The following is a 25,794-nucleotide window of genomic DNA, read 5'->3' as shown; positions in this document are numbered from 1 at the left end:
GCCGTGTTTAATTTTACTAACATGAGCACTACACTTGTATTCGTATCAGAGTTGAGGGCTAAATGAAATGTATGACGTAAGACACGAAATATGCTTTTTATAGATATATATAAAAAACAATTTAATGACCGTATAAAACAACAAGACAATAAAGATATTGATATATGATACTGTTACTGGTGATTATACTTACGTTCAGGACAAAGTGGATTAAAAGAGGTACTTTCATGACTGACACGGGATAACATAAAAAGGCCTGAACCATCATTTCAGAATAAAAAATGAAGTGCAGTGGTCATACACAAGACTTATATTCACCAAAGTTTTTTCATAGAATATTATGTTTTCCCCACTTCAACATATTTTTTTATATACAAAACTTGTTGATTATTCTCCTTACTAGAACCCCCACCTCACAAAATAAACACATGTAAAGTTTAAAGGGGACAATCTCCTGCACATTTATGCCGTGCAACATTGTGAGCTCTTTAACAGAGGTGACAAAAGCATTATACCAACACTGCACATCTGCATTTTGCAATATTGGTGATTATTAAATGTGTGTGAAAGCTGTGCACACCCATGTGGAGGAAGGTGGACAGAGTGAGATGCTAAAGTGAGAACTGCTCTAGTCTGATATACCCAAAACAAGCAAAAAGAATAGCATAACTAAAGAAATGCTTAAAATTAATGTATCCTTTGGTATGACTTGAAAGGTCATCTCTGTAACAGCCAAGAAAAATATGTGAAAGAGCTGAAAGAAGGGAAAAAACACTAAACGATTCACAGTTGAAAGCACTGATTTGACGTCCTTACCTGCCTTTTCCCCCCTTTTGAATAAATCCGGTTGCAAAAGTCAATGCATAAAACATACAGCATGGCAATTAATTTAAAATTTAAAAAAAAAAAAATCACCAATGTGCTAAATGTTACATTTTTCTTGATTTTAGTATTTGTGTTTTGGTCTTTAATGTCAAGAGGGATTTGTGTTTTTTTGTAATTAAAAAAAAAAAGATTACAATTCACATTTCTTGAGCCAAAAGTTCATATTCGGCATTCTGCTGCAGCCTTTTCCACCTGTGCTCTTATCTTTATATTTGAAGGGACAGCTAAATTTATTTCACCAGAAAAACAAGACTCTTAAAGTGCGTTTTCACCACCAAACACATCAAGGCAGTCCAGGGCAAGAAAATAGTGGTTAGGGAAGACTACACATCAGTGGTTTTTCTGGTTATTCCGTTCGCCGTCCTGCAGTTCCTCAAGGATGGTGTTTCCTGTCAGGCAGTTCATGCTTTATTAACTTGGTAATCATAATATTATTGTAGGGTCTACATTACAAGATAAAGCCCCTTGAGGTGACTGTTGTTGTGATTTGGTGCTGTATAAATAAAACTGAATTGAATACAGAGAAAAAGAACACTCTTCTTGTGACACACTTAAAAGGTTCTGCTTTCGTGTCCCATCCGTTTTCATCCACCTCCAAGTCCTTCTTTTGTAAATGCTCAGCTTTCAGTTTCAGTTTCAGTTGCCTTTAAACGTTTGGACACCAGCTTCAGGTTGGTCTCGTGGAGGATCACCTGGGTCAGGTATTTTTCCCGTTTGATTTGTTCTTTAACAGCATACGGGACGTCGGGGATTATGTAGGCCAGGATGAACTTGGTAAAATAAACAATGTGCTGCGAACACACACACACACAAAAAAAAGAAGTGAACACTTCCATTGGCATGTTCTTAAATTATCCTTTTCTGACGTGATCGGTTTCTGTTTATTTAGTTTCTACTCACCTCCACAACAATTATAAAAGCCATTTTGGCAGCGATCACATGCCAGTAGAACATGTTGTGTTCGTACTGTTTTCGGTGCCCGGGGGGAAACCGATAATCTCGATACCTGTAAGAGAAAAGTTTTCAGTAGTTTTCTTCAAACCCGCACTGATTTGCCACACATTTGTTTCTGTAGTTCTCAGCTTTAACCTTTTTTTTATGACTGCAGAATATAATTTGTCTGTGCTTGATTATATGAGTATAAGTCAGGCCACAGCTGCTCTTCATCCTTCTCCACTCTTTGGTTCGAGCTCAACAGTTTTTCAGTCGTTTCTGGAATGTTTTGAAGCTCATTTGTGTTCACACGCTACTAAAGCCCGTCTCGTCAACCTCCAGCATTACTCGGTCCATTCCTCAGCTCTGATCTGGACTCTGTCTTTGCCCTGCTGAAACCAAGCCCTGCCCCCATGCCTAATACCAAAATAGCTTTGGTCTGCATTCCTCTCTTGTCCTTAGTCTGTACTCCCTCCCTCAGCTTAGTTATTCTCCTTGCATTTTTCAAGGCTACAGATAAAACTTCTTTTCAGTAAATCTTATAACTGTGATTAAATCAGGTTGTCTTGCACACACTTGCAGGGACTGTTTGCTATTTACTTGCACTTAAACAAACACATATGCGTGTATAGGTTTCTGCATGTTCATGCATATATGATCTAACTAAGGTTAAATAAAAACTCACACTCAACTCACTTAATTGGAACCTTTTTTTTCCCCAAGTTACATACATTCAAATACGCTCACTGGCCACTTCATTAAGTACATATTTTTCAACTCCTAATTAAGGTAAATATCTTATCAGCCAATAACCTGGCAGTAACTTACTGTATTTAGGCATATACACAATATCAAAACGCCCTGCTGAAGTTCAAAGTGAACATCAGGATGGAGAAGAAAGGTAATTTAAGTGGCTTTGAGTGTAATAAGGTTTTTGGTGCCCAATGGGATAATCAGAAACTGCTGATCTACTGGGATTTCCCCACACAACCATTTCTAGCTAGTTTAGAAGATGGTGTGAAGAAAATAAAATATCCAGTGAGCTGGAGGTCTCTGGGGAAAAAACACCTTTGATGTCAGAGGTGACCAGTCAGACTGCTTTAGAGTGCACAAACTCACGATATTGGAAAAACATTTCCTGGTCTGATGAGTCTCCATTTGGAGGGTACGATTAGAACTGAGCGTAAACAACATGAAGGTATTGCTCCATCCTGCCTTTAGATCAGTTTAGGGTGCTGGTGGTGTAATGATGTGGGAAATATCTTCTTGGGACACTGAGCGTCATTTAAATGTTACATCTTACCCAAATATTGTTGCTGTGGTCTTTTCTCATCATAACTAACCATGTCACAAAGCTCAAGCAATCTCAAGCCTAAAAATGACAATAAATTCACTGTACTCAAATGGCCTCCACAGTTACCAGATCTAAATCCTATAATGCACCTTCATAGTGGAGTTGATCAAATCTGCTGTGTGATGTTCTTATGTCCAAATGGACTAACAAACAAAAAGTTTAAGCCCTTGTCCTTCCAGTCCACCTCGCACTGTCTAGAAAGTGTGGAAGCTAATTTTAAATGAAAATGATGATTCAGTCTTTGTACCTGCAAGTGGTTAGGTTAGGAGGCGTGTAGATATATTCATCATCAACTGGGTGAAAATCGTTGGTACTGAATACCGACAGCGAGCTGTTGATGTAGCCCTTCATGGTGTTTTCAGTATTATTTCCGTAGGGGTACACTGAGAAAGACCAGTAGTAGACCAGCCGTGGGATCATGTCCGACGTGAAAGCAATGATCATGGCCTGTTGAAACAGACAAACATCAGGGCACAAAGTTAATGCAGAAAAAGCAGAAAACTGGTTGTAAAAGTTAAAATGAGAGACTTTTGTTTTTGCACAACATTTTTCTTGTTTTTTTGACAAACATATAGTCATTTCGGGCTGCAGATAATAACTGTGGCACAGTTATAGTAGTTAGCTAAACTGAAGGGCTGAGATTGTAATCGCCTGTAAAATGAGTTAAAAAACTAGCGTCTGGGTGTAATTATCAGCTTACATTTGTTACCACAGCCAGGATAGTGATGCCTTGAAGAATGGGCTGCCAGGCTCCTATGTGCTGTGCCTTCTCTGGCACATCACGGCGAAACTGAGTGGTGGTTTTCCAAGCATCAACCCGAATTTCTATTATATTGTTGAGCAGAGCCAGGGCCGGAGCCAGAGGGAAGGAGGCCACAAACAGGGTCACAAAGCCAAATTGGATGGCTGTAAGGAACAAGAGGTTTCCCAGTGCACCAGGTATTAATAAAATAATCGATTATTCTGTATATTCAGGTTCTGTTATCAACAACAGCAGCTGCAAATATAACAGACAAAGTGCCAATAATGTATTGCCATCTCACCCATCTCAAGGTATTCATAGAACAGTCCTAGTTTTGAGCTGGGTTGGAGCTGGTAGTCCTGCTCCCAGCGAGGAATCAATTTCTCCGACGTCACATGGACGCAGTGGCGATAAATTAAATTCTTCAACCACCTTGAAAGGATGGAAGAGATGGCGTAAAGTAACAGTAAGTAAGTATCGTTGCCTATTTATCTAGTCGATTTGAACACTGTTGTAAGCGACATATCGTGTTTATTGAGCTAAATCTTTCTGTGAAGTCACGACCTTTGAAAAGAGACATCCCTTTGTCTAAATTGAAAGAGATGCTCATGCCAATTAGCAATTTTCTGTTCATTAGAGGTTTGGCAGCTGTCCAAATGGCTGACTTAGTTCAAGCTTAAAATACGTAACGTAACAGATAAAAATGTAGTTGACGTATAGACCACATTAGCTCAAATGGACTGGATTTAATTGAAAAGTTCGTAGAATTGTTGAGGAAAAAGTGGGTCCATTCACTTTTCAAGCAAATGCATGTATACAGTAAAAGGACAGCTTTTTAAAAGATGGCTAGTTAGCGTTCAACCTCATCTCAACAAAAACAGGTCCTAGATTCCGAGTCCTTACGGTATCAAGACCTCCTGGATGTTGTTCCAGATGGCTTTTCCACCCATGATGATTGCCAGCTGAGTCGTCAGCTCAATCAAACAACCACCCGGATCACACTGCAAATCAAAGACACACATTGACAGCCATGGATATCTAGCTATTTACTTGGCTATGTAAACACTTTATGGACTAATAGTACCTCCTCATTTCTGTATTTTCCCAAAAGATAAACAGGCTTTCCTGGATGGCCAACTGCTTTCCCCTTTGCAAAGGCGATGTAGAAACATGAGGAGTAATAGTTGACAAATTGAAAGAGGAACATCTTCAGAGTCAAGCTGTTCTCATAGTCCGTCTTGGTTCGTGGAAGCTCTGTTATTGTGTCGGATATGAAAAGACTGTGGATTAGGTTATTTTCCATTGAGGAAAGACAGTACAGTTGGATGTTTAACTCACCGAAGTCTGTGATCCAGATGGCGACCCGCTCATATAGAATATTGAGGATCATGATTACAACAAAGCTAATCAGTGATGCTGTGACAGAAGTGGCCATCTGAGGTGTCACATACTCCTTTATTGGCTCAGCAATTGTCAAGTTTGTATTCCTCAGTTCACGAGAAAAAGTAAAGAAGACAGCCAGGCGGTATACAGTGATGGCCACAACAGATGCCAGGATCAACATTATCTAAAGGACAAAATCAGTAAAATAAATAAATAAATAAATAAATAAATAAATAAACAAAACAAAATTATTACAAATTCTTTCTGACAGTCAAGAGATGTGGAGAAAGACAGCTGGAATAACAGGATGCTTGAAAACATGTGGAGTCAAAGAGGAAACTGTTCCATGTACCCTAACTACTTTTATAGATCAATACTTCCTGCTCAATATTACATTGGTTAAAATGGACATTTTATTTTAAAGCAAAATTTGTTTTTTTGTGAACTGAAACCATATTATATAAATAATAGTATATAATTATTGTAAAAAGGAAGTAGTAAGTGAAATAGTTCCGTACATATCTTGCTGCAGCAAGAGTCCTGACAGGGACTAGAAAGAGAGAGCATATTTCTCCTGTTTTGGCTTCCCTTCATTGGCTTCCTGTTAAATCCAGAATTGAATTCAAAATCCTGCTCCTCACATACAAGGTCTTAAATAATCAGGCCCCATCTTATCTTAATGACCTTGTAGTACCATATCACCCTATTAGAGCACTTCACTCTCACACTGCAGGCTTATTTGTTGTTCCTAGAGTATTTAAAAGTAGAATGGGAGGCAGAGCCTTCAGTTTTCAGGCCCCTCTTCTGTGGAACCAGCTTCTAGTTTGGATTCGGGAGACAGACACTATCTCTACTTTTAAGATTAGGCTTAAAACTTTCCTTTTTGCTAAAGCATATAGTTAGGGCTGGACCAGGTGACCCTGAATCCTCCCTTAGTTATGCTGCAATAGACGTAGGCTGCCGGGGATTCCCATGATGCATTGAGTTTTTCCTTTCCAGTCACCTTTCTCACTCACTATGTGTTAATAGACCTCTCTGCATTGAATCATATCTGTTATTAACCTCTGTCTCTCTTCCACAGCATGTCTTTTATCCTGTTTTCCTTCTCTCACCCCAACCGGTCGCAGCAGATGGCCCCGCCCCTCCCTGAGCCTGGTTCTGCTGGAGGTTTCTTCCTGTTAAAAGTTTTTCCTTCCCACTGTCGCCAAAGTGCTTGGTCATAGGGGGTCATATGATTGTTGGGTTTTCTCTGAATCTATTATTGTACGATCTACTGTACAATATAAAGCGTCTTGAGGCGACTGTTGTTGTGATTTGCCGCTATATAAATACAATTGAATTGAATTGAATATCAGAACAAAATTAATTGGCTTGTAGAACAAACTTTCACTACAATAATTAATTTTTTTCTTTGTGACTTTATTAGTGTCTCACAGCACTGTGGAAGAATTTTGGCCTGCTCTTCTTTACAACATTGCTTCATTTCATTGAGATATGTGGACATTTGCTTGTTTACAGTTCTGTTCAACTCCCACCACCGCATTTCAATGAGGTCGAGGTCGGACTTTGTCTGGGACATTGTGACACCTTGATTCTTTGGTCCTGTGGTTGCAAAACAAGCCCAAACCATCACCCATCCACCGCCATGCTTCACAGTTGGTATGGGGTGTTTGTGTTGAGATGCTGTGTTTGGTTTTCTCCAAACAATTATCTTGTGGATAATAGCCAAACAGCTCCACTGTAGTCTCATCTTTACAAAAGGGATCGTTACAGAAATCATGTGGTTTGTTCAGATACAACTTTGCAAACCTAAGCTGTGCTGCCATGTTCTTCTTAGGAAGAAGATACTTTCTCCAGGCAACCTTCCCAAACAAGCCATACTCTTTTGTCTTTTCTTTGGCTTTTACTTTTATAGTAGCGCTCTCACTTGCTAAAGAGCAGTTAATAGTGCATTTGACTAGCAGCACCTGGCTATATATTTAACCTCTTAATTCCTATAGAAACAATAAGGTTGTACATAGTTTTTCAAATACTGTTTCTTTGTTTGGCTTACTTTCTGTTAAATAAATAATAATCATTTTAAGGCTTTCTAAGGATTAGACGTTTTTCTTTCCATGCTGTTATGTAAAATAATAAAATTAAAAGAAGGGTATACCTTAAAAGGAGTTTATATATTGTTCTCACTATTCCTGTTGTGTATTTCTTCTTCTTTGTAAAAAAAAAAAAAGTAGACACAAAAAAGACATTTAATTCATGACTCACCCAGAAAATGACTGTTGTCATTCCTATCGACACACGGACACATCGTCCACAGGCTGTGTATGGCACATTTTCCTTCACCTAAATAGCAGACATAAATAAAATGAAATTATGAACTTCAGCAACAATATTTGAAGAGGTGAAACTCACTGATGCATTGTAAATGGAGAAAATCAAAACTCAAGCTGAGATTAGCTGGAGAAAAAGTATGTGGGATTTACCCCTGTAATGGGGTTTTTCCTCTCATAGATACATTTGGCTTCATATTCTGGGCGAGGTGGCTCTTCCTGTTCCAGGAACTCCACAGTGTCCCACTCGTACTCCAGCTCTGCCTGGTAGCGCTTCCAGAACTCTAGGAACAAAGTCACTGCACAAAGCGAAACAAACACAGGAAACAACAAGCCAGGCAGTTATAAGAGAAGGAAGCGCAATATAAATAGGGTGTTCTATTAATAATACCAAAGATGATGCAAAAGCAAAGATAATAACAGAAGATAAAATCTGGTAGAAACTGTATCAAACTTACCCCAGACTGACATGAAAACTGCAAACACTAACGTTCCAAAGTTATCAAATATGCAAAGATTCTAAAAAAAGAGAGAAAGAGATAAAATTTCAATGGCAGCTGCAGCTGTGTCACAAAGTAAAACAGCAGCCACACATTTCACTATGCAAATCTGGCAACAGTGCTACCTACTGTGAGGTGAGCACTGTGCTGCAAAGTATACTGAGCAACATTAAAGACAGGAAAAGATGCATTCAAATACAATAAAACAGAACTCACTTTCGAAGTGTTACAGGTGCTGTTTAATGTCCAGTATTGGCACGTGTCACACTGTGGACACATGATTATTTTTCCCCCAATATCAGGGTCGCACACTTCTTTGCTGCAGCATTTCAAAGACACAAGACAGACCATTAAAGAGCTTTTTTTTTAAAAAAAATTTAAAATAATTAAACAGAAATAAATTGTTTGTAGTACCTCCAGGTGCTAGTGTCCCGGGTATAGTACCCGTAGATGAAACAGCCGATCCCAACAACAGCAGCCCAAGTGAGCATTCTCGTGTAGAAACCCAACCAGGCAAAGTAGATGCCAATCTTCTCCCCGTAGTAGTTCCTGTCGATAAAAATAATTAGAGTTATTAATAATTACCACTAATTTTTCTTGAACAAACAGAGAAGACAATTTTTTATGCACAGAAAAAAGATTTACCGTATGAGGTCCAGCGGTTGGATCTTGTAGAAGCTTTTGGGATGAGCCCATTCTTCATAGAGCAGGTATCTTTCATTGGGACACTCTGGTTCTTGGGACTTGACATTGAACCGACACTGACATGACGAGCAGTGAAGCCATTAACATAACATAGTACAGCTTGGCTAAACAAGACAATACGCAGTATGCAAAATAAAGCAGAAAATATTGTGGCTTACATCGTGGATGGGATAGGCTGCTTTGTAAACTCCACTGTCCAGCAGTTTGGTGATGCCAAACTTCTTTATGTTGCCTCGTATGTCATAGGGGGCTCGGCTCAGGATGTAATACGCCTAAGAAAAGAGAAAGAGTCAAAAAGTTATCATTCTACTATTTTATAATACATTCAGTTTGTCAGTGATTTTTTTCTTCATAGACAAAACCATCTCTGTCAATCTAAAAGGAGCTCTTGACTTTTTCAAATCAAATAAAAAACTATAAGATAATTATATAATTTCTAACAACGGATATTTGTTATTTTATTTAAATGAGTGTCTCAAGTGTTCTAGGTTTGGAATCATCACTTTGGAAAAATAAACTAATGAGGAAATTGTCCAATTGCATGCAGTTCTTTCTGTACTGCAGTTGGGGAAAAAACTGGATTCGACAGAGCACCCTGCGTCTCTGACCTCTTTGCATTTAATCATTAGTTATTGTATATCTCTGGCTCTCTTCCACAGTGTGTGTCTTTTGTCTTTTTTCCCTCCTCTAACCCCCAACCAGCAGATGACTCCTCCTGCTTGAGCCTGGAGGTTTCTTCCTGTTAAAAGGGAGTTTTTCATTCCCACTGTCGTCAAGTGCTTGCTCAAAGGAGGTCATCTGATTGTTGGGGTTTCTCTGTATTATTGTAGGGTCTTTACCTTACAATATAAAGTTCCCTGAGGCAACTGCTGTTGTGATTTGGTGCAATATAAATTCAGCTTAACCAGAGCAGATTACCTTCCTCCACCTCTACTCCAACATCCTCCTCTGTCACACAAACCCTCTGCATGTCCTTCTTCTCTATGGTCTTGCTCTTTTCCTCCTGCTTCCCAGCTCCATCTTCAACTTTGAACAATGTGTCCACTATCCCTCCAAATGCAGAAACCACCTTCCTCTCTAGTTTTGTCTCCAAACTGTTCAAACTGAGTTGTCTATTTGACATACTCATTTCTAATCCTGACCATTCTGGTCACTCCAATGAAAATCTGAACATCTTTAACTCTGTTACCTCCAGCTCCACCTCCTGTATTTTTGGAAGTGCCATAGTCTTCAAACCATACATCATATCATCTTGTAAATCTTCCTTTTCACTCTTGCTGCTGTGCTTCTATCACAAATCACCCCTGACACTCTTCTTCACTTGCCTTGTGCACTGCCTGTTGCCTTGGATGCTTGAACCCAGGTATTTAAATCCATGTACATTTAATATCTGGACTCTTTAAACTTTAACATTTCCACCCGTCTCTTTCTCAGTCGCACATGCATTCAGTCTTGGCTCCACTGATCCCTTGTATCCGGTGCATACCTCCACCTCTCCAGAGTCTCTTCCACCTGTTTCCTTACATACCACTTCAAAATAAATTGTTATGGCAGCAAACCATTACTAAATCACACCTAGGAGCATAAAAGTTTTTGTTCTTGGTCCAAACTTGTATTTTCCAGTCCTGCTAACTTTTTCTCCACTATTTTAATGTGTGATTTGTGAAAGTATACGCAATATGTTGTACATAAGACTTAAACCACAAATTCATGGAAAAAGTTAAGTTAAGTTTTAAGATGATTATTATTTCAAATATAGTTCCTTTAAAATGAAGGCATTTTAAGGTTGTCTGTGAACCCTGACTTTAGTGATTTTAACATGAAATCCATAAATCCATTGACATATTTATGTGTAGGGAGAGTTGCAGGCAGCCTGAACTTATGGCAGCTACATGGAACAACCTACCATCCTGCTCCTCATCGATGGAGTGAAGAAGAGATCTTTGTCCTTGATACAGAAGAGATCTTGTCGATCCTTCTCAAAGGGGGCGGTGAAGAACTCGGACTCCTTACTGATCAGTTTCTCATCGGGATAGAAGTGCTTGGTGATGCAGGAGAAAAAGCGCAACGGGGAGGGGCGGGCCGGCATGTCGTTGAGCTGTATGGGAAGCTTGATATGCAGGACCTCGGCATAGGTGCACAGCACATCCCATGGCATGTGAACTTTCAAAAACATGAGTTTTTCATCTAAAACCTGCAAACAAAGAGAGAATTCAGTTAAAGTAAGAGATACGGGGACAGAAACAATAACTTCCAGGCAAGGACATCCACTTACAGATTGTGTAGCCTCCAACTCCATGCCCATCTTCATCAGGCTGGCCTCAAAGTATTCTCGCCGTCTCTAAAGAATAAGACAATAAAAAAATAAATAACAAATGCAAATTAATCGCTGGATACAGCAGATACTTTCATGGCCCCTTTAGTTGACTGATTTATGTATTTATTATTCAAAAAGATGTACTAAAAACTCGATATAATACTGTAATACTGCATCATGTTGCTCTCCTGGTGCAGGAACTGCGCTCTGTCTTCGGTGTATTCATTTGGTGAATAATTTGAGATCGCTAAATTGTCACATTCAGCACCTCATGGACACTTTCAAGGAACTGTTAACGAAGCAAAGCTAAAAAATAGCTTCAGTCTTTATTACTGCTAACTTTGTTAGCAGAAAGATTACTCATTGAGAAACAGGAAATACCACGATTGCATGCGATGTATATAGACAATCATAATAATTCCATTTAACCAACAACATGTGAAAGAACCACGACTTCCCAGCAGTCAGAGCAGAATAAGGTTAAGCAACCTGTGTTTGACCAAAGTTATGCTCTGGAACAACAAAGTTAATCGAGTGACTTCTGCTTCTTCTTGCTGGATTTCTTATGAATATAATGTTTCCTCAGTTCTAACAGACTTAGGAAATTTGATTTCCTGTCATGTGCTAAACAAGGGATCAAAATAGGGAAGATATCAAGATATGCTACAGATTCCAAACAGGAAAGCTCCCAGTAAGCTGCTACAGAGCTAAAGGGATGACTAGACAAATGTTAAAGGGAGACAATAAATGCAAGGAGTAATGTAGCAAGTGGAAACAAGGGAAGTAGAACTAAACATAAAGTGCAAGTGACAAGACTATCAAAATGAAAGAGGAAGCAACTAAACACAGAGACCCTGACATCTGAACCTGACACAGAAAGGAAAGGCTAAAAAAAACCCTCGAGACCAAACCAAACAACCTAAAGCAGAATAGTAACTGAAATCAGCATTAACGGAAACACAGAACTAAGACTCAAGATGTTCAGGAACGAGTCAATCAAGAATAAACAGTCAAACTAAGAAACAAACGCAACATTAACGAATAGAGAGGAAATCTCTAGTCCGGAAACTGAGTCCAAAGCCCAGGACTGTGATACTTCCAGTAACTTTTTAGGCAAATCTTTTCCAAGGAACTCAGTAAAACTGGCTGATCGGCTTTTACGGACTTGGAGCTGGGTTGCAGCTGTCTACACCCACTGCCTGTATTTATTCACAGCTCTCATCTCAATCAAGTGGAAAACATGTGGCACTTCTTTTCTAACAACAGCATATTCATTTCCAAGCATTATATTATATACAAACCTGACTGTAAACCTGTTGTGAAAGAGGACAAACAAGCCTGGATATGCCAGTTCATCCTTCAGTCTAATACTAATAACAGAAACCAGACCAGGAAGAGTTGGTCTTCTTTCTTTCTATTTTTCCTTCTCTTCAGTTACAAACCAACTGACTTTGTTTTGTGGCGGTTTAACATTTTTGCACCACAAAATCTAAAAACATAAATTAAAAATTACTCATGGCCAAACAGATCTGTTCTGATGATGAACTTTGAGCATCTAATTGAAAAAATGATGCTCTTCATTAGCTCTCTCAAGGAATATAAGCCAGGAGCACCTCACAGTCAGAATCTAATGCTTCATATCCTGGATAAATAATATTTACAGACAGAGGGGAATAATATGAAGCCACAGACTGACAGACTAATCCAAGTGCAAACAAAAACTCCATTTACAAATAAGAAACAGACTCTGCCATTTGTATGAGTAATAAATCAAACACTGAGAAAATTTTGGCTATATACATTCGCCTGCATGCACTCTGTGTATACGTTATGATGTTAGATTATTCTATTAGAAGAATGTTGTTATATAACTCATTAGGACAAATAAAATGCAGTCAGATCTTAAAGTTAAAACGAAGGCATTCAGATAAAACCCATTGGGAATCGAACCAGAGAGTCACTGGTGAAAAGAATAGACGCTCAGAGATCAAATGTCAATACTAACACTCTAAATCTAACATCATAACTACTCTCCATGGATTCTGAATGCTGGCATAGCAGGCTGTTTGCAGTCCCCGAGCCTTTAACACCACTGATCACACCGGTCTTATATGACAGGTTGTTGAACTAGGTTGGCATCACTTTTCTTAAATGGTTTTCATTATATTCTGATAGCTAAAAATCATTAATAGCTAAATATTCTCACTAGAAGCGCTTTGGTCCAACTCTCCAACTATCTGCTACTCTCCTGGCCATCTACTTAAGAGCTTTAAAGGCATCTCATATGTTACTATGTTGACGATGACAACCTTAACATTACCATTAACAGTTGGATATCTTTAAATGTCCTCCATTGCAATTCTTTTTCACCCGGACAGCTTCTTGAAGGTCAGTAATCACACTGACATAACAGCTAGGCTTGCCCGCACTCACACGTCACCTCGATTCTTGCTTCCCTTCACCAGCTTCCAGTGAAATTTAAAACTGATTTTATCATTTTATTAATGAGATATAAAGACCCGTATATCCAGGCTCCCACATACATACCAGAAACCACCGTGTTTTACAAAGAACTATGCAAATTAAGCTTTTTATTACTATAATGTCATCTCTCTGCTATGCACTATTTACTCCACTTCGCACCGTTTGCAGTACACCCAGTACCTTTGGATTTAATGGCATGGTGCGTTTTACTAAAATGCTCAATAAGGTTAAAAGAAAAACAAGCTTACCTTGCGTCTCTGGAACGCATGCCTCTTCTCATATTCCTTCTTGTCCTCATCTTCATACGCCAGGACAAAGTCAATCCTCCTAACACCATCATTGAAGAACAGGGAGTCTGGTTTGTCATTAAACTCTACCTGAGGGGAAAAACAAGGCTCACTGGGTAAATCTACAGGATGAAACTCATACTCCTCTTCCTCCATAATGTCATACTTGTTGAACATAATCACAAGTAAATGTCCAGCTTGGAGACAGTCGCAGCAGAAACAATGTTAACGCTGACCTGGACCTGCCTAGTCAACGTGTAACGTAGGTCAACAAACACTGTAACGCCCTGCTCTCCTCTCCCTCCCCCTCTCTCACCACACAGTCCGACCCACTAAGTTTCAGTAAAGCTCATAATATTACGTTAGGGGTTTAATGTTACTTCATTGTCTGTTGACTCACCTCTTGTGCTTTAATTGCGTTTCCTCCTTCTTTGATAGAGTGATAAGTTGGTAAAAACTCCTCTGGGTATACTGCAAAAAAAAAAAAAAAAGAAAGAAGAAGAAGATTGCATATATAAATAGGAATGCAAATGCAACAATGAACAAAGAACAGACATGCAGTTTTGGACAGAGGTTTGCATAAACTTATCATGGGCATGAATATCAGGGAATTTGGGGCTTTTAAGGATTTCTTTGGCTTGTTCTTTCTCCAGAGTGGAATGATGATACAGCATTCATCTTTAAAAACAAGAGTGTGGTGCACAAGTTTGAGTTTCTTTTGGATTTTCTCACAGAGTAAAAATTATACATACAGACTCAAATATTCAGATACTCAAATTAGAGCAGGGCAATATGGCCAAAAATATTTATCACGATATACATTTGAAAATTTGCGATAACAATATAACTGACAATATAATTGACACTAGACAAAATACTTTACAACTCCACAACTTTATTAGTGGAAAAAAAACCCATCAATGTATTTTCACTTAAACAAGCAGCTGTTTTTTATGTGCATTAAAGTTATATAAAAATGTAACAGTGCAAATTCCTTGCTGTCAGTTTAACCAAAATGCATTTCCAGTGGAAATTGGCCGACATATCCTCAGCATAACCATGTATAATATCCACAAAACTTAGAAAGAGGCTATACACACACAATATGATAATATTATGTTGAAGCACAGTACGTATCACTCCGAGAGGCTCCTGCCTACGATAGCCGTAATGCTCCGACAATCCATCAAGCGGTGCGGCTTCGTAGCTTAGCAAAGTCGTACTAAAATGTCTGACAGATTTTCGAGCGCTGTGTACCACATAAAATCGTTTCGAGGTCAGTAAACACAACCAGAATTCATACATAAGGCACACGGGATTATAAGGGGCACTGTCGATTTTAAGAAAAAATCAAAGGATGTATTTTAAGTGTGTCGTATTTTCCAAAAAACACGGTAATAACGACGGCCCGCTAGCATGCGCTACCAAAAATAGTGCTTTGTTGTGTATCTGATGGACGAAAGATAAACCAGTTCCACACCACTAAAGTTGCAGCATTTTTACAAACCAGTTCTGGTTCATCCGTTTCATTCAGTGATCCGCTTTCACTCTTCTCATTCTCCGTCGCCGGCACGCTTTTTTCTCCATGTGCATATGAAAACAAAGGCACTGCGCATGCGTGTTTTACCCATATTCTATCGCGATATTTCATTATTTTATCATTGCCCAACATTATACCGGTATTACCGTGAACGGTATGATATGGCCCAGCCCTAACTCAAATATATAAATGCGCTTCAATCTTTTAATAACTTGGCAGAGGTTATGTGATTGTGATTGACTAGAACTGGTAAATGGACTGGTTGGGTGAATGAGGATTCACCATTCATATAAGCACTTTTAACAGTGGTTAATTGCTTTCTGTTTAACATTCACACTCCGATGGATGCATCATTGAGCAACTTGGGGTTAGTATCTTGCCCAAGGATATTTTGCACATAGACTGAAGCGCCAACCGATTAGTGGATGACCTCCTCTACCTCCTGAGCTACAGCCACCCCAAAATGGTAGTTTCTCTTTGCTAGCACAGAAATTATTTGTTTTTGTCAGCAATCTTGGACCAATACTTAAAACAAAATTGAAGGAACTCTGAAAATCTAAGTGTCACAGTCCTGGGTCAGTGACCCAGTGTTTTGAATTTAGTTTTTTCATTTTTGTTTTCATCGTGGTTCATGACTATTAGGGGTTTGGTTTCTGTTTTGTATTTCTAGATCTTTAGTTCTCCTGGCTTTGTGATTTCTAGTTCTTCGGTTTAATTCTGCCCTCGTGTTTATTCTCTTGTTCCCCTGTCGGTCGTGTCTCATGTCATTCCTGTCCCTGTACTCCGTGTTCCCTCTGTTCAGTATCAAGTCTGTGTCTCTGTGCCTGTCCTGGTCCCACGTCTCCTGTCTGGTCATCTCTGTCCTTATGTTCCCTCTGTACCGTATCAGTATTATCGTAGTGTTAAGCTTGTGTCTCTGAGTCCGTGTCTGTGCGTACATGGCGTATTTCCTGTTTTATTTTGATAGTCTGTCTCCTATGCCAGGGTATCTAGTTTTGCCTTCCCTCGTCTCATTATGTCTGATTTGTCCCAGCTGTGTTTCTTCCTGTTTCCTAATCCTCACTTCGTGCTGTGTTTTCAACCCTCATTTTCCTGTAAATTTCCTCACTCTTAGTTCTGGTTTGTTTCCTCAGGTTTTCTAGTTTTAGGTTTCAGTGCCCAGTTTAGTGTCTAGTCCCGTATTGGTGATTTGAGTTCGTTTGGTGATGTTATTTCTATGAAGAATTTTCCCAGCAATAAACCTGCACTCTGAGTTTAACTCGCTAGTCTTGACACTAAGGAGGAAAACTGTCATTGTCACTAATTGTCACAACTTTGGAAAGACATTTCTAATTAATTGCAGATTCCAAGATCGTGCAAATGCTCCCTTCATTTCCCCAGATTTGAAGGATAGGTCGGGTGTATACTTCGTGGCCCAACCTATCCCAGAATTCATAGCGCGGCCCAGCGCGGCCCTGCTCAGTTTCCAACTAGTTAGTTTTTATATTACTCTTATTATTCTTTCTGGGTCACAAAATAAACGTTTAACATATTTTCAGGCGAGAATGTAGCTGTGTGAACTTCAAATATCTGCTCAGTTTATCAAGACACCACATATTTTCAAAAGCGCTCCGATGTTTTCGGAGGCGTTTGTTACTCACCAGCTTGATAGCTAGCCGGGGCTCAAGGCTCACTAGAGCCGGTGAGAACACCGGACTCCCGGTGTTGTGCCAAAAAGTGATTTCCAATGTTTCCGTGTGTTTTTTATGTGTAATATTGTTACGTATGTTGCTAAATAAACTTCGGTGAACAGGTATTACAAAGGGGTTATATATAAAATTAAAAAATTACCTGTTTCTCAAGTATCTTTGTAACTGTGTTATTGTAATTACATTATAATCAATCACCTTCCTTTTGTCCACTTAAAATATCTTTACAGAACTATTTTTGCATTTGTTGCAATTTCAACTGTCCTCTTGGCCAGATTACTCTTAAAAGAGACATTTTTAAAGTAAACAAGATTTTTTTTTAACTGCATACATAAAGGATACATAAAACTCACTGCCAAAAACTGATTGCAGCTTCTACCTTGTTACAGGAATGGTAACTGGCCTGTATTTGTATAGTGCTTTACTTAGTCCCTAAGGACCCCAAAGCGCTTTACACTACATCCAGTCATCCACCCATTCACACACTGGTGATGGCAAGCTACATTGTAGCCACAGCCACCCTGGGGCGCACTGACAGAGGTGAGGCTGCCAGACACTGGTGCCACCGGGCCTTCTGACCACCACCAGTAGACAACTGGTGAAGTGTCTTGCCCAAGGACACAACGACTGAGACTGTCGGAGCCGGGGCTCGAACCGGCAACCTTCCGATTACCTTCCGAGGTGGCTGTAGCTCAGGTGGCAGAGCAGGTCAGCCACTAATCAGAAGGTCGGCGGTTCGATCCTAGGCTGCCTCCTGGCTGCATGTCAAATATCCTTGGGCAAGATACTAACCCCATGTTTGCCTACTGGTGGTGGTCAGAGGGCCCGGTGGCGCCAGTGTCCGGCAGCCTCGCCTCTGTCAGTGCGCCCCAGGGTGGCTGTGGCTACAATGTAGCTTTCCATCGCCAGTGTGAGAATGGGTGAATGACTGAATGTAGTGTGAAGCGCTTTGGGGTCCTTAGGGACTAGAAAAGCGCTATACAAATGCAGGCCATTTACCATTTACAAGACAAACTGCCAACTCTTGAGCCACCAAATGTTGTTTGTTGCTCAAGATGACTTGATATAATTCATGAGGGATATATTTGACATATGTTTCACATATTATAGACCAACAAGTTTTTGGCAAATACCGGAAATCAGTTTTTGGCACAACACCAGCAAATCGTTTTCAAACCCACGGCCGTCTTTCGCTACTCAGGTTAAACATGATATATAAGTCACTTACAAAACTTAAAAATGTTATTGTTTGGCTTTTTTCAGTATATTATTTGTTCCTGATTAAATCTGTTTGGCTGAGATTAAAGTTATAGTTTTTACACAGCTGAATAAACATCAAGCAGACAATTGATTATCAGAAGTGTGACATGCTTTACGTCCAGTGGATGCATGATCTGATTAGTCGACTAATCGCAAAAATAATCAGTGACTAGTCAACTATCAAAATAATCGTTTGTGGCAGCCCTAGTTAGGATTTTCAGGAGAACATACAAACCAAGGCTAAACACTGCTTTGAACTGGAAACTGCTGGAACACCACAGTAGAGTCTGTTTTGCATTGCCGTTGACTGAGAGGAGGTGCAAGGTCAACTGAAATTTGCACCTGCCCACATGAACCAGATTACGCCTGGCGAAAGGTTTTATGGTCTGAAGGAGAAAAGTTGTATAGCCATGACAGCAATGACAAGAGGTGTGCTTGGAAGAGTAAAGGTGAGGCTTTCAAACCCAAGAACACTGAACACGCTCTGGGGGCTGTTATGCTGCCAGCGTTACTGGTGCATTACAAAAAGTGGATGGAACAATGAAAAAGGAGGACTAGCCCCAAATTCTTTAACTTTACCTCAAATCTGTGGCTGAATTATTGAAACAATTGGGTGTTATATGTGTGTAATTTTCACCATGTGTAACCAGTTCTTGTTTATTTTAAAGCCATTAAATATGCATGCTGTAAAATCATTCCAGTCAGATAATTCACTGAAAGCCTGAAATTATCCATGTCCAGCCAAACATCCAAATGTCCATGATTAAGTGGATGCAGACTAAGTACTGCAGAAGATGCATTACTAGCAGATTATATAGCTTTTATATTGTAGCTTTTTTTCCAGAAAAGATTTGTACAGAGAATGTATGAACTTCTGTTGCATTTATAGCACAGAAGTTATGCTGCTATTATTTCTCTTTTAGTCTTTTATTTGCAGTTTGACCTGCATCTCATGTTTGTCCTAATACATATCTTTGTCAGCCACAACAGAGAGGATGAGTGTGTCTGTACGCCTGCTGGGGCATGCACATAAAAACAGACACGGGTGTTCAAATGTCTGTGAGGAGATTTTGATTTCATTGGAGTTCCACAAGATAAAATCATGGGAGGGCGCAGCTGTGAAGGCAATGGCAGATATGGACTGAAAGCACGGTTACAACGCTGTTCTTTTACAGCGTTGTCATATGGTCATAAACCTGTTATGAAAGGGCTGATGCTCATATACAACTTTAGCAGAATAGCGCTTTATGATTTACAGTTCAGAATGGTCCTCATATATCTCTATATCCGAACTCTCTGTCACTCCAGTGTCTGAAACAGGCCATTTTGGGTCTCGTCCCTTTAAGTTATCTTTGACCAACAGGTGGGTGGGGACAGCCATGACTGAGTGAGGGGATTCCCCTTAAAGTAGAATTAAACAAACATAAAAAAACAGAATAAAAGTGTGTGCCCTAAGCTTTTGACTCATAAGGACTGGATGCACATATTCTGACCTTATTTTGTGAGACTTTTGGCCATGTTTAATGTGACTATCTCTCATACTACAGCAAAAATGTGCCAGAGAATAAGGAAAAGCATGTGTGCCCTTTAAACTAAATGTGTCTAAAATATCAGTTTAGCCCATAAACTACAGTAGGTAAATTATGCTCTCTAATAGGTGTACATATATGTTTATGCATATACTACTGATTATAACAGTTCTGTATAGTTAAGTACAGTACAGTAACTTATAGTTACACTGAGTTAAGGTCCTACAGTACAAATAGTTTAGTCACCTAAGGTAAACAAAGCAAAAGGTAAGATCCCATATATTATATTAAGAAGGTATCTACTTATAGGAGCTTATTGTTGATGGAAATATGCATCAGTAGGCTGAAAGAGCAGTTATTCTTGAACGTTTTTTCTGGCATTCCCCACTTTAGAGCCCAGAAACAGCTCACATACTCCACCCAACCACTTTTTCAGATGCTGTAGAAAACAACTGAAGTTCATTTTCAATTAAACCAGTGAACTCTTGTTTGTTTTGCCTACAAAATGACTCAACTGGAGCTTCATTCCCTATTCCATTCCAGCTTTTTATTCCCCACCAGTCTACAGCATTCTTAAGGACTACTGACCCGCTTTTCTTTAACCTTTGTTTTCCACTGAGTTATAGCTAATGCTCTAGCTCTGCAGTGCTCACTGAAGCACCACAGACTGCTTTTCACTTCCTTTAACATCACACTCTCTCGCTGATTTATTGCTTGCACAAAACGTCCTACTCACCACAATTGTTCTATAATCCCCTGATACAAAATAGAAATTCCGCTGCTCAACATACATACTTTCCCACAACAGACTACGTCAAAAGAAGAAAATACATAATAAAAATAACACTGCAGCCTCTCCTATTTGCCTCATAAATCTTTTGTCCCTTATTTCAAAAAAACAGATGACCTAAAAATCGAATATGGGAAGTCTTGCAGTGTTTCCATATAAAGTGGAAAAGAAAACTAACTGGAGACAGATGTTGTTTTCATAACACAGGCCATAGTAACATGCTGAGGGAGCGTGAGGAAGAAACACTGATCTTAAAATCAACAATTTCTCCTTTGAAAGTCTTCAAGCAGGCTCACGGTCTGACTTCTATACTGCAGTCATCCCACAAAGTGCAGTGACATAACATACAGCCCGGGTTTTAAGCAGTTCAGACAGACACACATTCATCTGAAATCGTCAGTCTCCGAACACAAACGCTGTTACAGAACCTCTGCAACCATAACTGATTCAGAAAGTGTGAGTCATTTGAAAAGCATGCAACTGAAATCTTTTATTTTGTCAGAAACCACTAACCCAGTCGCAGGCTACTTCCTTCCTCAGAGTACATCCGACACATCAATGTACAAAAAAGAAAAAAGAAAAAAAAGGCACATGTAACAATGAGAGGAAAATGGATTATTCCTTAAAAGAAAAAAAACAGCTTTTGAAGCATTGTGGTGCCTAGATATGTGACCTTAAGGCGTACATAATAATAATTTTGAATGGTAAAAATGGTAAATGGCCTGTATTTGTATAGCGCTTTACTAGTCCCTAAGGACCCCAAAGCGCTTCACACATCCAGTCACCCACCCATTCACACACTGGTGATGGCAAGCTAGCCACAGCCACCCTGGGGCACACTGACAGAGGCGAGGCCGAAGATGGTTAAAAAAAAAGTATCTTACGAAACGGCAGGAGTTGCTTTTCTGCTCGATCTCAGGGGAGGTTTCACAACAGATAAGAATCGAGAACCAGCTCTATTGCAAGTCAGGACACAAATCTGGCTGTATATTTTCATGAAAAGTGCTTAAACCTGATTTTCTCATCTTCGTTCGATCGGTTCAGTAAAATGGGTACATCCAGTGCACCTTCAGCAACTGTGTCAAGCCTGTATTGAGATCAAGCATCATGCTTACTGAAGCATAAAAAAGAAAGCTGGGTAAGAAGCCAAAGTGACTGACACCACCTCAACCACAGCCAGTGTGACCATTTTACATTTGACGTTCATTAAGACTACTTTGTTGGTGAATGCACTGACCACCACAGTCCTGTAAAATGATTGTAATGAAACGAACCCTCCATTAGACTAGAGTGCCTTTACAGTGAGATGCTCTTCATGATCTATTTTATGATCTTATCTTATGATCTATTATCCAAGACATCAGTGAACAAAGGGAGAGAGAAAAAAACATGTCATCGATAGGCCTGCGTCACTTTAGATGAGACAGACATGATATAGATTTCATAGAAACACTGCAGCAGAATCTACTCTGGGTACAGAGATGAAGACGAGCCCAGGAGACATTCTGTTCAGCAGCGGAGTTATGGTTTCGGTTTGCAGAGTGTGAAAAATCCGAACAACAAAAGCTCGCTGAGAGGTGTTTCTGTGTGGTAGCAAGGGAGATCTAGGAATACCGAGAAACTATAGTCATTTGTAATCTTGGGTACTTGGATATGTCCGAAGCTGTATTGTGCACCACACCTCCACTGGTGCTCAATTGTCTCTCTGCACATGCCCATTCCTGATCAATCTGTAACACTGCACACCGTCATCTATCCTTGAGCAACACTGTATTTGCGCCATACTGGGACTACATATTATAGAGTAAAAAGTAAATATCTTAACTATACCGGAGTGCAGAATACATAAGAGAAAGGGGACTTTGTTTAAAGGAGTTACAATAGTAATAATTTCTCCACTACAGAGTAGCAAAAGATGAGTTCCCGGAGATAACGTGGCCTAAGAATATCGACAGCTGTCTCGATAAGGACCCACAGCATCACGAGGATAAAACCCAGACCGAGTCCGCGCTCCGGAATAGCATGCAGACAACTGTTGCAAAAGAGCATGTTCTCTCACCAACTTCCTCATCTATCATGCCCAGCTCTATATCCCCCAGATCCTCCATGTCGGACTCCATCTCGAGGATGTCGTGGTCGCTCATAGTCCTGCCGACAGCTCCAGTGTCATCACTTCCCAAACAAAAAGTTTAAAAAAAAACAAAAACTATACACCCGGAAACCAACAAGCGTGCCGATTCTCACTTTGATTTCAAGGCACAGCCTCCGCGCATTCTTGCTTCAGTTCACAGCGTTGGTTCAGTGCGCGTAAAGTTTTCATGCAGTGACTTGTACGAGTGTGAAACGGGTGGGGCTGGAGGGGGGCGGGGGAGGAGGAGGAGGAGAGTGTTCAAATAAAAGTTGGTTATCTGACGCTGTGTAGCTTTCTTCTGGTTTATACCCATCAACATTTTTATAATTAATAATTCTGCGCATGGACCTCAGCTCTCCAGGCCTTGACCAGATACTTGTTGATATAATTCACATTCAATTTAAGAGAAAATCTTCTATCAGTTACACAACTTTCTTTAAAAAAAAGTCTCCAGTGTTTTTTTCCCCTCTAATGAAACCTTTTATTAGCAACTACAGTAAACAATGTCAGCAACTAATACAGGGACAGGGGAGTAAATATGTAATGTAATCTTTTATCATAATGCTCTGTTTCCTTTTTAAATGCTATAAACTGTTTGGAGTGACTGCATTTGGGTTTGCGGATATGATACAGCGCTGCGAAGAAGTAATTCCAGAGCATCTCAACGTGATTTAAGTCCAGATTTTGATCAGTTCACTTCAAAACACTTTATTTAACCTATTTATTTAACCTATTTAACCTACATAACCCAGGTGTCTTCTGGCAAATGTGAGACAAGCCTCTGTGGTTTTATTCTTGGAACTCTTCCATGGATGCCATTCCTTCCCAGCCTCTTTCTAATTGTTGAATCATGAACTCTGACCTTAACTGAGGCAAGTGAGGCCTGCAGTTCTCTTGATGACGATTTTTGTTTTCCTTTTTTTTGTTTTTAAGCCAGTTTGCCAAAAAAAAAGAGAGAGAGAGAGATTGCCAATATTTATATGGGCTTTTTTTGCCCATCCCCAGTGGCTCCCTGTGGCTTTGACTAAAACAAAAACAAAAACCACTAGATATTATACTTAAAAATAAAAATAATAGTATTTACTTTACATTTTTTAAAGACATTAAGCTGCTATATGTTTTGTTTATTTATTAAAGTATCATACTTCTAATTTGATTTCTTTGCACAAATACAAGTTGGATTGAAAGTGTGCCCTTAGATTTTTAGGTGGGCTCTTGAAACAGGGGGCTCAAGGTAGGTGGTGGTGCATATGGTACTAAGGTGTCAGAGATGTAGCTGGGAGGAAAGGCCTTAAAAGTTCCAGTATCAAAAAGCTAAAACAGGAGTGATGTGATCTCTGAGTTCTGCACAGCCTAAACTCATTAAACATATTCTTTTGTTTTCTTTTTCTAAAGAAAAAAAAGGCTGTTAGCACAATCCAGACATGATAGATCTTCAAAGTAGATCTTATTTGTGAAATATATCCTAAGATGATAGAAAAACGATTTGAAGAATTTCACGGTGTAATAATTTTTTTCTCAGGCAGTAAAAGAAGTATATAGACTCTATATTTAAAGTAAAAGTCATATATGACTTTACTGCATTATAATGCAGTAGTAGCATAAATTTATTAGCATCAAAATACGCCTACATTAAATTACAGAGGAATTTGAACAGGGAAAAATTCAATTTAGGGACAGACGATTGTTAGAGAATTGTGGATCAATATGGTTGTCATTGTGTAAGATGATTAGATCTTTAGCACCTTGTTTTCTACACACACACACACACACACACACACTCACATTTCACTGATCACATCACATGCTCACAGACACATTCACTGTTGCAGATACACATGTTCTAAACTATTATAGAGCAAAACAGGGCCCGATGGCTTGGGGATAGAAGCTCCTCTTGAGTCTCTCTGTCCTTGCCCGGATGATGTGAAACCTTCTACCGGATTGCAGAAGTTGGAACAGTTTGTTGCCAGGGTGGGACGGGTCCTTCAGTATCTGCGCTGCTCTAGTCCGGCAAGAGGGGGCCGGGCCAGAGCTGGAGTCATCTGAGGTTGGGTGCAGAGCTTGTAGCTCTGAGATTCCGACTGGGCTCCTCTTGTCCAAGTTAAAACCAACTGATATCTGTTTGTCTTGCTTTGTTCACGGGAATAAGTCTCTGAATCAGCAAGGCCTGCAAGCGCAGACCTAAAAACGATTATGGAAAGTGTGTTATGGAAAGTGTGGAAAGTGTGTCACTCAAACAGTGTTATAATCTCTAGGTGAATACTTCTGGAGTCAGTGCACATGAAAGAAAATCATAGCAGGATGTTGTTTACTACAAATTACAAAATAGGATGTTTTGATACCCAAGGATAACTCTGTTTCCATGCTGTATAGTGTAAAATCAGGCACCTGCATGTATGTATAAGCCAATCTTAACACTAAGTGCCTGCAGTGTTTTCATGAGCATTGCAAGCAACAAGAAAGGAAACAACAAGCCGAACCAACAACCAGCTAATCTGCTGAAAGAGAAAGGGCAATTCTAATGAATATTAAACTGTCCGGGGCAGTACTGGAATCAACAGACAGAAAAGAATATGCATGGCACTGTGTTGGTTAAGAAACAGAAAAAAGTAGGCCTTAAAAAGTTTATTGGAATTTGGTGACCCTGAGAACTGGTCTGTCAATGAGAATTTTAATATATCTTGAAATGCTGATTTACTCAGAAAAAACTCCAGATTTCAGGATACTTGGTCAGTTAGTCAACTTTTGAGAGCTATATAACTCATAACCTTTGAGTTATGAAATTATATATCCTTATATAGTATATATTCTTTAAGTTACATTTAAGTTTTTAACTTACTGATGATGAAAAAGCTTTTTCTTCAGTGGCTTCCATAGAAGATAGAATGAAGAAGAAGAAGAAGAAGAAGAAAACTATACAGTGCACATAAAAGAAG

The 25,794-nt window shown here is 39.4% G+C and overlaps 1 protein-coding gene across 1 annotated transcript; it reads right to left on the bottom strand.

The window, feature by feature from the left end:
• Nucleotides 1-80: 80 nt before the first annotated feature.
• Nucleotides 81-23,063, bottom strand: ano6 (anoctamin 6). Its single transcript, XM_040035231.1, has 20 exons — nt 22,784-23,063; nt 14,318-14,388; nt 13,879-14,007; nt 11,105-11,170; nt 10,736-11,023; nt 8,988-9,101; nt 8,770-8,885; nt 8,539-8,673; nt 8,341-8,443; nt 8,083-8,143; nt 7,778-7,923; nt 7,560-7,637; nt 5,253-5,481; nt 4,999-5,168; nt 4,818-4,915; nt 4,216-4,346; nt 3,873-4,078; nt 3,420-3,619; nt 1,786-1,891; nt 81-1,676 (listed from the first exon to the last, which is right to left on the bottom strand). The coding sequence occupies exons 1-20, from the start codon at nt 22,866-22,868 to the stop codon at nt 1,503-1,505; spliced, it is 2,706 nt and encodes a 901-aa protein (XP_039891165.1). The 5' UTR covers nt 22,869-23,063; the 3' UTR covers nt 81-1,502.
• Nucleotides 23,064-25,794: the final 2,731 nt, after the last annotated feature.

This window comes from Simochromis diagramma, unplaced genomic scaffold (genome assembly GCF_900408965.1).
Source record: "Simochromis diagramma unplaced genomic scaffold, fSimDia1.1 OVJJ01000816.1, whole genome shotgun sequence".
Taxonomy (NCBI): Eukaryota; Metazoa; Chordata; class Actinopteri; order Cichliformes; family Cichlidae; genus Simochromis; species Simochromis diagramma.
This window is presented reverse-complemented; position numbering and strand designations above follow the sequence as displayed.

Coding starts and splice junctions, on each gene's coding strand:
- ano6 (XM_040035231.1), bottom strand. CDS start 22,868: ATGAGCGACCACGACATCCTCGAGATGGAGTCCGACATGGAGGATCTG. Junction 4,916..4,998: donor GAAAATACAGAAATGAGGAG/GTACTATTAGTC, acceptor TTTGATTTGCAG/TGTGATCCGGGTGGTTGTTT. Junction 4,079..4,215: donor CTATGAATACCTTGAGATGG/GTGAGATGGCAA, acceptor TGTTCCTTACAG/CCATCCAATTTGGCTTTGTG.